The sequence below is a fragment of the Schistocerca nitens genome, chromosome 2, assembly GCF_023898315.1.
Source record: "Schistocerca nitens isolate TAMUIC-IGC-003100 chromosome 2, iqSchNite1.1, whole genome shotgun sequence".
Lineage (NCBI taxonomy): Eukaryota > Metazoa > Arthropoda > Insecta > Orthoptera > Acrididae > Schistocerca > Schistocerca nitens.
Window position 1 is genome coordinate 1,067,294,093 of NC_064615.1, and position 15,344 is coordinate 1,067,309,436.

General features: G+C 37.7%; 1 protein-coding gene across 2 annotated transcripts in view; it reads right to left on the reverse strand.

Annotated features, from left to right (window-relative positions):
- Window positions 1–4,616: 4,616 nt before the first annotated feature.
- The window catches only part of LOC126234794 (prestalk protein-like), a 28,670-nt gene continuing 17,942 nt past the window's right edge, over window positions 4,617–15,344 (reverse strand). For both annotated transcript variants that reach the window (XM_049943543.1, XM_049943541.1), the window contains 2 exons: window positions 11,608–11,838; window positions 4,617–4,904 (listed from right to left, as the gene is read on the reverse strand). In XM_049943543.1, the coding sequence (XP_049799500.1) occupies window positions 4,629–4,904; window positions 11,608–11,838 (507 nt within the window). In that variant the 3' untranslated portion in view covers window positions 4,617–4,628. The remainder of the gene's footprint in view (window positions 4,905–11,607; window positions 11,839–15,344) is intronic.

The window sequence follows — 15,344 nt, forward strand, 5'->3', positions numbered from 1 at the left end:
AGGTACATTTCCTATAATAAAGGGAAAGATTCCACGTGGGAAAAATATATCTAAAAACAAAGATGATGTGACTTACCGAACGAAAATGCTGGCAGGTCGATAGACACACAAACAAACACAAACATACACACGAAATTCAAGCTTTCACAACAAACGGTTGCTTCATCAGAAAAGAGGGAAGGAGAGGGAAAGACTAAGGGATGTGGGTTTTAAGAGAGAGGGTAAGGAGTCATTCCAATCCCGGGAGTGGAAAGACTTACCTTAGGGGGAAAAAAGGACAGGTAAGGTATACACTCGCACACACACACATTTCCATTCGCACATACACAGACACAAGCAGACAGCTTGTGTCTGTGTATGTGCGGATGGATATGTGTGTGTGTGCGGGTGTATACCTGTCCTTTTTTCCCCCTAAAGTAAGTCTTTCCGCTCCCGGGATTGGAATGACTCCTTACCCTCTCCCTTAAAACCCACATCCTTTCGTCTTTCCCTCTCCTTCCCTCTTTCCTGATGAAGCAACTGTTTGTTGCGAAAGCTTGAATTTCGTGTGTATGTTTGTGTTTGTTTGTGTGTCTATCGACTTGCCAGCACTTTCGTTCGGTAAGTCACATTTCCTATAATAATGTGTACATACAGTGTGTATGTCCATATTACAGGTACTCATATGATTATAAACATACCTTGTTATTAACTGTAATTATTAATACAATAAGGTGTCAAAAGGCATGAACAGCTCCTGTACAGCAAAGTATACTGTGAGCAACAGTTACCCTCATTCATCTTAGCCTATGTGTCTGTTTCAACTGACTGACACAACGAAACTGACAAATGTTATCTACAGTAGTCAACAGGATACATTGGTAGGTGTCGCCCTCATATCAACATTGTCAAAATGTGATATAAAATTGATATTTATTCACTCTTTAAAAATGTTATCAAGAAATGACAATGGTTGCAGTAGCACCATAGAAAATTAATAGACAGCCATATGTGCATGTGCGTTCTATTATGCAACAGCCTCCCTCAAGATCATTATGAACTCTCCAATACCACCTTTTTTATATGCATCCGTGTATTTATCATACAATTCAGTGATTCCTAGGGCCTATATGTGTATTTTTATAGGTAGAATTCAGTTGAGTTTGCCCAAAAACCTATTCTTCTTTGTAAATACATATAGATAATTCTGGAACGACGTACATAGATTGTTTTCATTAATAGATTGTTTTCATTAACAAAAATATGTACATATGCCAAATTAAATATCAGATCATGAAATTGAAGTAAAAATGTTTAGCAACAAATATAAGAGGCTGTGGAAATGTTAGCATAAATAACTAATGCCTCTAATTACCATGATTGCAATTTGTAAATTCGCTAACACAGAAACCTCATTACAATGCAAATCAAAAAAAAAATCATTATCCAGTGACGTAATTTCATTTGTTATTCATTTTTATGTCATTCATTGTAATTTAATTTATGTAATCTGGTGAAACATGATGTGTATACTTTGAACAAATATTAGCAATAAAATCCATACAGTCACTAATTATAAAATTAAAGTAAAATGAAAATAATTGTTGACATCAGATTGTGAATTAATTTTCACACATAAAACCAAGATGATAATAAAAATATTATGTTATTTGACATTATATTTTATAACCTGTACAAATGTAACAGCAGTTAGTTTAGATGAAATTGTTTTTAATTGTAAGTTACATTTTGTAATAAATTAAGTGGTAGTGATTGTTAAAATTGTATTTAAAGTGATGCAGCGATGCTGTGCAAGGCAGTCAGTCAAGTTTTGTTTACTTCAGGAGCTCAGTTTGGTTTTGCTCAGTTTCGTCAGTTGTTTTACAGTTATGTCAGTTTTGTTGATCAGCTGATGTTAATAAATAATTTGTCAGGCTTGAAATTTTTGTGATCTCATTATTCGCAGAATCCACATCAATGAACCACAGGCCAAAGCAAGTTAAGTAGTAATGTTTAAAGATTGTTACAATGCATATGAAGGCAACACCTGACAAAGTGTCCTGTTGACAACTGTGGGTAATATTTGTTAGTTTGGTAGCATCATTTCATTGCAACAGACACATAGGCCAAGATGAATTAGGGTACCTGTGGCCCACAGTATTATTTGCTGAACAAAAACTGTTCATGCCTTTTGGCACCATATTGTACTGAATAACTGTGGTTAATAACAAGGTATGTCTATAAGCATGTGAGTAACTGTAATATGGACATACACTCTGTGTGTACACATTATTGTAAGACATGTACTGTGTAATTTTAGGTGTGTGGTTTGAGAATGGGTGAGTCAGCCCGAAACCAATAACCACTGAAGCAAAATTTCAATGCAACTGAGATGGACAAAATAAAAATTATCCAGTTTCTTCAAATATATTAAATGACATCCACAACATATTTGAGAGTCAGCAGACATTAAAAGATAAAGGTCATTTTCTCACCTCATTTCCCTCTCATCCTTGAGTCTGAGTGAGTTGCCCAACTGTATCCCTGAAGAATGACATAATTGTTAGAAGATCTTGGATAGTTTTTTTGCACTTTTATATGGGTCTGTTGGCAGTACTCAGAATTTCACCTGTTGAAGTAAGCACTGACCAGTCATTCTGTTTTTTTGTAGTCATAGCCACTCATAAGTGACTTGTCTAAAGGCCACTCACAAAGTCCCATTACCCCCTATGTATTACATAGATGCTCATGAATTGTTGTTTTCTATTGTTGAGAGTGCTGATATACATCTAAATCATGGCTGGTAAGTCCACTTATACCATGGAGGAATGGACTGTAATGAGCAAGGGGGCTCACGAATGACCTCATGTGGCAAAATCAATGAAAAATATTCAGCATGATTGCACTGTAAGGTTTTGAGAAACCTAACCCACCTACACCAACAATTTTGTGGCATGAGAAAAAGCTCCTTGCAACTGGTTGCATAAAAGATAAGCCCCACGCAGGACAACCATCCACACAACTGGAAAAACTTGTGGAGGCTGCAACGCCTATCAAACATTCACCAAAAAAGTGGATTTCATGTGGTCACAGGAATTGGGAGTTCCATACTCGACTTTACAAAAAACATATGATTAAAAGTTAAAGGAATTTAAACCTTCATTTGTAAAATTTAATTAATTGATTGATAATGATTTACAAAAATGGCATCAGTCTTGGGGGCAAATGCTTGATGTCTTTACGACTCTTCCTTCAAGGGGAAAGGTGTTTTTCTCAGATGAGTGTGCAATATATTGCAGTGCAAAAGGGAAAGCATTTATTCCCGGAGTAAAGGGAACCCATATTTTTGTGAAGAACTTTAACACAACCCACCATGTGTCATGATATGAACTGCAGTGCCTTGCATTATGGGGTTTCATTAAACAGAAGGTTGCTACCACACATTATTAGATTTGACAAACTTAAGGATGCTGTTCGATGAGCATTTACTGCCATCAGCCAGCAATGTTGAGGATAATCATATTTGTACCCTGTTATGAAAACAATTGTGTACACACAGACACTCTGGAATTAATAATACTACCTCAGAGTTGTCCTCTATCATGATCTCACAGTAATACAATGTGACTATCTGTAAACATGTGGACAATACCATAGGGGGTACTGGGACTTCGTAATCACTCCATACATACGTGATATTGATTTTTCAAGTTTTATGGCACTCCATTAACACTCCATTTTTGTCATAAATTAAGTGGATGACTGCAAAAGAAAACATCTAAAATTATTCCAAACTTATCACCTATTGTACTCAATAGGAATGAGAGTTTTTCAATAATACTCCATTAAAAATTGTGTAAGTCACACAGAAAATATTTTGTTACATCTGTTTAATGTTGAATCACTTAAATTAATTGTGCACAAAAGGAATAATTTATCATCTGAAATATTTTAGATGTATGTACAATCTACCATAAGAAGCAATATGAAGTTTTGCTTTGTTCAGAATTTTACAGAATATTACCGGTAATTCTAACCTAAGAGTTTCCCATAAATTAATATTTTCTTTTATTTACATTTGAAAAGCAAATAAGCAGGGTTTTCTTCTACTGATATATGTTCATTATGATCCAGTATTTAGCTTATTATAACTTCACCAGGTAACAACAGTTGTTATAAAATGTTGCCCTAATAAGGAGAAAACCGGTTCATAGTAAATAAATATTGCTGGAAGAAAATTTCCTTTCTTTTCAGTTTACAACTTAAATATGTATTGTTCTAACAAGAAATGATGAAAGAATCCATTAACCTTCACTTTCAATGGCTCATACGAATATAATGTATATTTGGTATGTGCACTTATAATTTAATATATTAAATTAAACAGCACATGCATGCATAAATCACACTTACTTAGCTTAGGAAACCTGAGATGAAAATTCTCAGTTTCTTATAACCTATGGATGCAGAAAAAAGAACTTTGAGGGAGCATACACACCAATTAAAGCTACACCCACACTAAGAGTAACTGTGCTTTTGCATAGATGACACAGACACCTACAGTAGTTAGAAGCACAAAATTTAAATTGATATTATTGAATAGAGTTTTTTCTGCACTAGACTGACAGCTCAGTAGAATGAAGCACCATTTATGGCCTCCTTGAAAGTCCAGAAACTCTCCGTACAGCCAGAATATTATGAACTAAGCACTCGCCAGGCATGTCAGGGTCTGCTAATTCATCCTCAAGTACTCTGTCTGGATCAAGTCCAAAGTGTTCACTGCAGTAGCCCCAAACAACTGCCATTTGTTGAATTCTGTTGTCCAGGTCTCGGAAACCTAATTTTCGTAGATCATCTGTTAAACTCTCATCTTCACTATCAGTGTCTGTGTCAATGTCTGCATCAGATGAAATTTCATTTCGGCCCTGTAAACCACCCAATTATTATTATATTTGTTGATGCTTTGATCATTTCATAAAAACATATTGACAAGCTACAGTATGAGTAAGTATGCAGTCTGCCTCATAGTACATAAATAATAATTGAGTATGGAAACGAATGAGTGTATCTTAAATATGTAAAAATAAAATTAATCATTACTTTATTATATTTAATAACTATTATTATTATTTCCAAATCAGACCATTGGAATATATTTTTATTTTTTACAATGAAAAACCAAAAGTAAGTGGCATTTCAATATAAAAGCACAAAAACCAGTACTAAACGACACATGACACTGAGATATCCACTCTCACGTAATGTGTACTCTGATAAGATTCTTACTGTAAAATGCTGATAGCAAGAAAATAAACTGAAAAAATTAATAACTAATACTAATGCATCTTTCACCAGCTGGCGAGGAAGGTAAATTTCAGATCTCATATCCAAAGTTTTAGGGTTCAGTCATCAATTGGTTCTAAGATTTTTTGTGTGACTTCTTTCTTAAAATGATTTGTGTATATAAAAGCTGCTAAGCTGCATCTTGGTTCAGAGTACAGCGGTGTTCAAATCAAACTTAGGATTGAAGATACTGTTAGTTGGTAAGAAACAATTTACAACAGCCAATTTGAAAAGGCATGGTATTGGCATGTTTCATGCAAACTCTGAGATATATTCTTGCATCATAAAAACTTGTGTGTTTAAATTGTTCATATCAGCCCAGTCTTTGAGGAAGGATATAACTTGGCTCATAAGTGATGTGAGACTGCTTATGATGCAGAGTTGAGCTTGATCAGACTGATGCCACCTGAATGGCAATAATGGAACTTTCCCATGGCCAGTTCAGTGTACTGTGTTCTACTTCAGTGCACTGGGTTTCCTAATAACAGATGGATTGAACTTAATTAAGAAAGATGCAGCAGCTAAATGAAACAAAATATCAATGAGGGTATTTATATGCCTATTTGTCACTTTATTAGAAGCATCCTTTTTCCCACAATGACATTGATTCTTTTACCACATGAAGTGTCAGTTCCTTTCAGTTGGTTTATGACAGTGAATTAATGTACTGCATGTAGTTTGTGGATACACATTTTCAATATACCGCAAACCATTTTGTGAACTGATTGTACTGTACTTGGTTTTGCATAATATGGTTCAAATGACTCTGAGCACTATGGGACTTAACTTCTGAGCTCATCAGTCCCTTAGAACTACTTAAACCTAACTAACCTAAGGACATCACACACATCCATGCCCAACGCAGGATTCGAACCTGCAGTGAAATAACCAAAAAACTGTGCCAGATATGATATTAACTATTATCTGAAAAAACCTGCACTGAAGAAAATCTGTGTCTACATCTATTCTGCACAAGCCACGTTGTGTACCAGTGTTACTTCCCCCTTTTCCTATTCCGGTCACGAACAGTCGGCAGAAAGAACTGCTGTTGGTAAGCCCATGTGTGAGCCTGAATCCCTCTGATTTTACCTTTATAGTCTTTTCATGAGATGTACACTGGAGGAAGAAATATATTGGTTGACTCATCTAGGAACAGTAAACCACAATGTGATGCACAACACTTCTCTTGTAGAGTGTGCCACTGGAGCTGACCGGGCTTCTTCATGCCAACTTCACACTTACTAAACAACATGTAATCAAATGTGTTTATCTTCCCTATTTCCTCTCTCAGTCCCATGTGGTGTGATACCCAGATGGTTGATAAATATTCAAATATTGAGCAAAAGTAGTTTTTGTAAGTTACTGCCTTCGAGGGTGAACCACTGATTGATCTCACAGTACTTGTGTGACTTGACTAGCATTAGTAGAATTAAACACGGCTGTAGAGACAGATTTTTGGATGCTGGAGGTGACCATTGTATTAGGGGCAGCTTGAGAACTTTCCCCAAGCAGCAGGCAAGTTCTCAGGATCTTTTCATTGCTAGCCTTCCCTTTGTAGTAAGTGGCCATGTGCCCTGCAGGGCAGTGGTTTATGGGCTGCCATTCTGGCGGCCGGCATTGTCCTGTTGGCGCCCAAGCAAGGGAGTGGGAACGCTGTGGCTGAATGCAAAATGACACTTCTTTATAAACTGGTGGCACTGGGCATCCTGGTGCCAGCCTAACTGCTTTATTAGCGAGTGGATGTGGTGTGGGAGCCTGGTCTCCTTATATCCTGTGTGGGTCCAGGTAAAGCAGCGTTGGGCTAGTGGAGTTGGGCTGGTGCCCAGCTAATGTGCTTATTACAAGGACAGCATACCTTTTAAGACGGGACGAAGAATTTCTCCAGATGTTGCGTTTCTTAGATGCCGCCATGCCACACCCAAACGGCACCCACTAAATTGTTTCATGGATGAGACAGAGCTTGTTTTCACTAGGAAGCTTCCCTCGTCTAGCGAAATGCGCCGCGAGCTTGGCTACAGGACTTCCAGGCATTGTGTGCTGTTTTTTTGGATAACAGAATGTGTATTGCACTGCAGTGATTGGTTGAGGAAGATCGGGTCTCATGATTGGCACGGTAATCACTGCTGGCCCATGATAGGTTTATTCAAGAACATCAGGGGGGAAAGGCTGTTTTTTGGAAGGTTTTGAACAACAGGAGAGAGGAGGACTTGCTTCTCGACCATCACAGAGTCCAATCACTCTTCCATTTCTACGGAGAGAGCAGTTACTTGTAAACTCGTCTGGACACCCAGGCGAAACTTTAATATTTTTGTGGACATGAGACAATCACTGGCAGATGTGAGGTCGTCTCCCGCAGTACGACGTGCCATCGAACCTACCAGCTTTGACAGTGGCTGCACATGGATGTCAGTGGCTCATATTTCACCGGCTATATCGGTAACATTGCACAGCTTCGGCTATATCGGTAACATTGCACAGCTTCGGCAAATTCAGATGGTTATCAATCATTTTCATGGCCATATTTTTTTACAGCAGCCTTGTAGTCAAATTAGTCACTCCCTGTGTCCATTGCATGCTTAATTATAATTTGATGTGCGAGACCAATCAGTGGAACGATACAGCAGTGTGTGCTGGCCTAGATTGGCATTCTTCCACTCACAGTAGCCAGTCTCATCTACACATAAATTCCAGTTAGGTTCCCCAAGTCTATTGCCAACCAACCTAAGTTTGTGTTAATGAAATGTTATATAGTTGAAGTTTCTGATTATATGTTTGTTCTCTCTTGAGCTTGATATTAGTTAATAAATCTCTTTGTGATACCGTAGGTTCTTGTTATTAATTTTTCAATTATGCCTATTCTCATTCCCTAAGATGTCATTTATTTTGTTGTGGGTTTGAAGGAATTAAATTAATTTTATGTCAAGCTAGTCAACTCATTAGTTGATCCACACAGGTGCCACTACTTAACAAATGTCAGATTACCTTGCACTGTTGATAAACGTGGCACCTCTTGGGTGTAGTGGTTAGGACTTTTTAGTCGTTTGGCAGACAGAGAACTGCCACCACCATAGGCTAGGTAGCAAGTTCTGCAGTCACATAATCATACTAGAATGGGTGTTTCTGCCTATTTATCCACAATAAATTGTATTAGTTTATGGTGAGGGTCAACTGCCAACCCCTGCACCAAACACAATCCCTCTGTAGGTCTTCACTCATATCATTACAATTTCTAGTGTTGCAACTTTGTTGTATATGACAACACAATACATGAAAAACCTCATTGAACTTCTGGTGTTATCCACTAAATTATTTATATATAGGGTCTAAAGAAGCTGTTGTTGTTGTGGTCTTTAGTCCTGAGACTGGTTTGATGCAGCTCTCCATACTACTCTATCCTGTGCAAGCTGCTTCATCTCCCAGTACGTACTGCAGCCTACATCCTTCTGAATCTGCTTAGTGTATTCATCTCTAGGTCTCCCTCTATGACTTTTACCCTCCATGCTGCCCTCCAATACTAAATTGGTGATCCCTTGATGCCTCAGAACATGTCCTACCAACCGATCCCTTCTTCTAGTCAACTTGTGCCACAAGCTCCTCTTCTCCCCAATTTTATTCAATACCTCCTCATTAGTTATGTGATCTACCCATCTAATCTTCAGCATTCTTCTGTAGCACCACTTTTCGAAAGCTTCTGTTCTCTTCTTGTCCAAACTATTTATCGTCCATGTTTCACTTCCATACATGGCTACACTCCATACAAATACTTTCAGAAACGACTTCCTGACACTTAAATCTATACTCGATGTTAACAAATTTCTCTTCTTTAGAAACGCTTTCCTTACCATTGCCAGTCTACATTTTATATCCTCTCTACTTCGACTAAAGAAACTATGTATTCAAAATTTTAGAGTGTTTAGATGAGCTAAAAAAGAACACTTTTTTATGTGGCATAAATGACGCAGGTGCACTGTTTTCCCACTAGGGGTCTATGAAGATTTTGACACTAGTGATGTTCAGATGCAGTGTTCAAACTGTCCTGTGATGAATATTGTTTTAGAGATGTTGCTGACCTCCTACAGATTTCTTTGAAGCATTTGGTGAATGGAACACCAATAGACACTCCAGCTGGCCATTATTTGAGAAACACATGGCTGTTTTGAACATCTTAGACAATTATCAGCAGGCAGATGCCAGTTTGCATTGCTGTAAGTGGAGAACATTTTCAACGACATCTTTAAACCAATAATTTTTTAGCTAAGTAAAAAGGTGTTCTTTTTATCTCCTCTAAGTACTCAAAATTTTTGTGTACCAAGTTTTTTTTGGTCACCCTGTATATGTGGAAAAGCAATGGTCTTAAAATACTCCCTTGAGATCCAACTGATGTTACTTTTATTTCTGAAGGCTTCTCTCCAGTAAGGATACCATGCTGTGTTCCATTTGCTATGAACTCTTGAATCCAATAACACGGTTGATCTGATATTCTGATTTTTTTTTTATTTTTTTTTTTTTAAAGGAGGCTATGTCATAATATGTGAGCATACTAGGAATGCATCACTTCTCCAGTAACCTACTGTCCACTTGGTGCTGGAAGTTGAACAGGCTCTTCCAGATACTCTACATGGAACCATATTGGTATCCCACCAGGTCAAGTAGCCTTTCTCTTTTGAGTGATTTCAGTTGATTTTCTACCCCATGGTTACTTACCTTGTTATCTGTCAATTTGATGTACTTGCAACAACTGAAAGAAAGAATTGCAGTATGGCCTTACTTGGTGAAACAGTTTTGGAAAAAGGGATTTAATATTTTGGCCTTATCTCTGTCATCCTTTGTTTTGATAGCATTATGGTCATAGAGCATCTGGAGAGATGGCACTGATCTGTTTACTGATTTAACATAAGACCATTAGTCACAAACATTTTATTTAAATCTTTTATTAATACTGCAGTCTTTGCTTTAAAAAAAGGAATATTCCATATCTTCAGATACAGTTTGCTTACAGAGGAGCTTTCAGAGGATTTCATGAATAGTGTCATTATGAAATATAGCACGAGTGTACAGGACAGGGTTATACTCCAAGTCACAGAACACACCAGGAGAATGTACACAGTCTTGAGACTCACTTCCTGTGACGAATAATACTTTGAAAAGCACTTGGGAAATAATTTTTAAAGTGTCTAATATTCTTGTGAGTGTGCTGCCAGATTGTGTCTTCCTGGCACGATATTTTGACACCACAGCTCATTTTCATCCTTAGGTGCTCCCTGATACATTGAAACATCAAGGGCCCAGTCCTTCCCTTATAACTCCTCACTTCATGTCTCCATGTTATTAGATTTGGTATTTCATATATTATCTGCACCTTCGTGCTCCACACCTGTCTTTGACATTCCATGTGTGGCATCTCTGCTGATAAGATTTTCTTTCAACTTAATGTCAGTACTGTTCCAGAACCTCAATGTCTCAGCCAGAATTTTTTAGCACCATAATCGATGAAATGATTAACTTCTAGGCAGTGTTCAACAACAGCTAATTTGCTTGGCTGTACCATTCTGGTGTCTGCTATAATTGGAACTAGGAATAGGATCCTGCCTTAAAAACTCAATTCATGTCACAAACAGGGAAGTTAGTTACTGACACACAACCTGGAAGCCAAGCACTGCCAATGGGACAAGACTGCATACAGAACACCTCGGGCAAGTGAAGAGTGCTTGAGCGTGGATGGCATATGAAACACCTAAGCTTGGACTATAGAAACATAAAGGACAGGTATAATTGGCAGTATAAAGGGCAGAACACTCCCACTGATGCTTTAGTACTTCAGGGAAGACCTGAGTCAGACAATAAGCGGCACTGTTGAAATATCATAAAAAGAAGACACAACAAGATGCTGCTAGAAAAAATTAAATTAAGCATCATCAACTGCCTTTCACAACAAAATAGTGGTTTAATTTTTTTGCTTGTAATCAGACCAGGAAGTGTAGATCACATGGGCTATTGAAGTCTTATCTGTTCTATATAACTGATTTTTGATAAAAATAACAACAGTTATTGTGAAAAGACATGCTCATTGATCTGACCAAGGGAAAGTGTAACTACAGACTCACTTAAACAACAAAGAATTGTAAAATAAGTTAGTACTTGACTACAGACCTCAGACTAAGGTTCTTTAGCTGTTATAAAAAAGTATTTGAGTAGCATAATAAATAATCTTCAAAATGAAATTCAACTCTTTTTTAAATGCACACAATTATTTTTTACTCTAATGGACAGCCTTATGGCATGTACCTGATGGTAAGTCACTCCCCTGAAGTAGCCACTGTCCCATGAATCTGTACTGTCATCATCACTGCTCTCATTGTATTCCCCATGGTCACTCTCTTCATCACTGCTGCTCGATCTGTCCAGTGTTTCGAAAGATTCCAGACTGGGTGGCCGATAAGCAGTACTGGTTGTCAAATATTGAGCCAGGCCTTCTTGTAGTGCTCCAGCCAGGTTGTTTATTATTGGTCCATTTCCCTGCAGAAAATTATGGATATGATAAGCTGTTTCTAGAAAAAAAATTAAATTTTGAATAACATTATTTAGTAAATCCAAACTGCTGCATATACAAAGACTCCATGATTATACATCATAGCGTAATGGAACACAATAACTACTTTACAATATTACCCCCTGTGGTTTTATAGTGATGTCACATCAGAAATGGTAAAGTTAACAGAAAATTCTCTACTCACATGACACTGTTTTTCAGGTTGAGAGCATTACGTAGACTCACAGATCACAGAATGAAGTTATTTTGAAACTGAACTGTTTGTGCTGTCTTTATATTGGCATTTATTATTTGGTTTAACATAAAGTGACAAAAGAAAATGCTGGGGAAAAGAAACCCAAGGAAACCACGGATTCAAGAAAGGAACAATATGACACTCAAGGAAAGGAGCTACAAAATCCACAAGGAAATGCAACAAACCATATGACAGAGAGAAGGGAATACTACGACAATAGGATAAGACATGCAGAGGATGATTTCAAGCATCACATCACAAGGCAGATGTACCAAAATACACAAAACAAGAAAAAAAAGAAAAATTCCATGAAGAAATTATCCAAATGGGCTGGAAATCAGTAGATGTGTTGTATGTGTGTAGACAAACAAATGATTACAATTTCAGGAAAACTGGATGGTTTATTCAAGAGAAAGAGCTTCACAAATTGAGCAAGTCAGTAACGCATTAGTCCACCTCTGGCCCTATGCAAGCAGTTATTTGGTTTGGCATTGTTTGATAGAGTTACTGAATGTCCTCCTGAGGTACATCATGTCATCTGCTATCATAGCCCATTAATGCCAAATGTTACAGTACTCTTCTAATGGATGCATTCATCACACATCTTACAATGATTTCTGTGCTTACTTGATGCAGTGTTGCTTGTCTATTAGCACTGACAAACGCAAACACTGCTGCTCTCGGTCATTAAGCGAAGGCCATTGGCCACTACGTTGTCTGTGGTGAGAGGCAATGCTTGAAATTTGGTATTCTCAGCACACTCTTGACACTATGGATCTCAGAATATTGAATTCCCTAACAATGTCTGAAATGGAATGTCCAGTGCATCTAGCTCCAATTACCATTCCATGTTCAGAGTCTTAATTCCCTTGGTGAGACCATAATCGTGCTGCAAACCTTTTCACATGAAACACCTGAGTACGAAAGAGCTCCAACAATGCACTGCCCTTTTATACCTTGTGTACACAATACTACAGCCATCTGCATATGCACATACTGCTATCCCATGACTTTTGTCTCATAAAAAAATTCCAGGTAAATCAAATCGAACTTCCAGACAGCAGTAGCAGTGAGACACGTGTTAGGAGATTAAAATCAGTGGTTACTAAATTCAAGGAATTCTTCCCGGCAGTAGCTTAAAGCACAGGGAAAAAACTTGTCCATTAAAAGCAGATCCAATAAACTTACTCAGACAAGTAATGCATGCTCAATCACTAGACATAATTTTTGCCATCTCACGTGTTCTAGCTACAATGGTATCACAGGCAAAGTATTAAAATCTTGTACTAGCTTGGTAGTGTTATCTCTGATTTACTTTTGCATTCGGTCAAACAGTCAAGGAGTGGACGTAAGTAACTGACCTCTAATTACAGACCAATCTTACTCCTTGATGTGTTCTTCAAACTTTTGCAAAACCAGCTTACAATAGTATACTGAACCATCTTCCTCAGAATAAACTTTTCACAATAGCTCAGTTTGGTTTCCATGAAGGCTTCTTTACTGAGAGTGCAATATGTGCTTCCACAAACTCAGTTCTAGTATAACCAAACAACAAATAATTGCCCTGTTGGCATTTTCTGTGATCTTGTCAAGATCTTGTACTGTATAGATCATAAAATTCTGCTACGGAGACTAAAATTGTATGACATTAAATGTCTTCCCCTTGCATGGATAGTCATCATCACAGTTCCACACATTTGCACTTGGCTCTCTGGTTCATTGTCTTTCCACTGATGCCATTACAGCCAGATTGTGTTGTGTTTCCATTTTTAGTTATCATACAAGATCTTTAAGACAGCCACTGAACCCTCCAACTGTAGGGTGCATTCTGTAATACAATTTTTGAATGCAAAGAATGTCAAGCCAGTTGAAATTCATCAACTTGTAAAGATTTATGGTGAAAATGTAATGATTGATGGAATAGTGAGAAAGTGAGTGTGACAGTTCAGTGATGGATGAACCAATCTTCATGACAAAGCATAGAGTAGACAGCCTTCTGCTGAATGAGAAAATTCTTTGTGATGAGTTTCCACAAATTTCAAAAACTGTTTTTTATGAGACTGTCACAAACTGCTTAAATTTTTACAAATTGTGTTTCCTTTGGCTTCCGAGAATGCCTACAGATGTTCACAGAATGAAGTGACTTGGCAGTGCTATGACATTTCTTAACCCAATACAGTTATGAGTAAGATGAATTCTTGAACAGAAAAAAATTATTCAAATGCCTCTGACCACTATGGGACTTAACATCTGAGGTCATCAGTTCCCTAGAACTTAGAACTACTTAAACCTCCCTAACCTAAGGACATCACACACATCCATGCCTGAGGCAGGATTCGAACCTGCGACTGTACCAGTCGCGCGGTTCCAGACCGAAGTGCCTAGAACCGCTTGGCCACACTAGCCGGCTCTTAAACAGAACATGACTAGTGATGAAACTTAGGTTTGTCATGTCACTCCAGTGTCTAAACAACAGTTCATGGTTTGGGGGCTCTCATAATCCCCCAAAAAACAAGAAGACAAAACAACATTGTCATCACAAAAAATCATGTGCACTGTGTTCTGGCATAGAAAGGGCATTCTGCTTGTCGAGTTCCTTCCAAGAAGTGAAACCATCAATGTGGGATGATACTGTGAAACACTAGAAAACTTCGGTTGGCAATTTAAAACAAATGGCATGGAATGCTCAGTCAAGGAATTCTGTTGCCTCATTACAATTCACATCCACATTCTGCTGGTGTCACTCAAAAGGTTATTCAACAATTTGGTTGGGAGCAGTTCAGTCACATATAGCATTGCCCTGATCTCTCATCTTCTGACTACCACTTGTTCTTGAACCTGAAGCATGATTTTGGATGCTTTGACAGTGACGGCGATGCAACAAATGATGTTCAGCACTGGCTGTCTTCACTGGTGGCATTTTTCTATGAAGAGATCATAGAAAAGTTGGTTTTCTGCTCCAACAAATGTCTGCACAATGGGGCAACTATGTAGAAAAATAGTTTCAGAAGTGCTCTTTTTTAAAAATAAATTTTGATTTAAAAAAGAAAATATTTTTATGTGGTTTTTTTTTTCCAAAACAGTACTTACTTTACGCACATGCCTCATAATAAAAGGTCCAAACAATACATACCAGGCACAGCCGGGGGAATAATGGAAAAGGCTTACCACTGGTTCATGGCCAACAGTGTAATTCTTAATCTAGCAAAAACTTATATTATGCAAATCTATACAAAT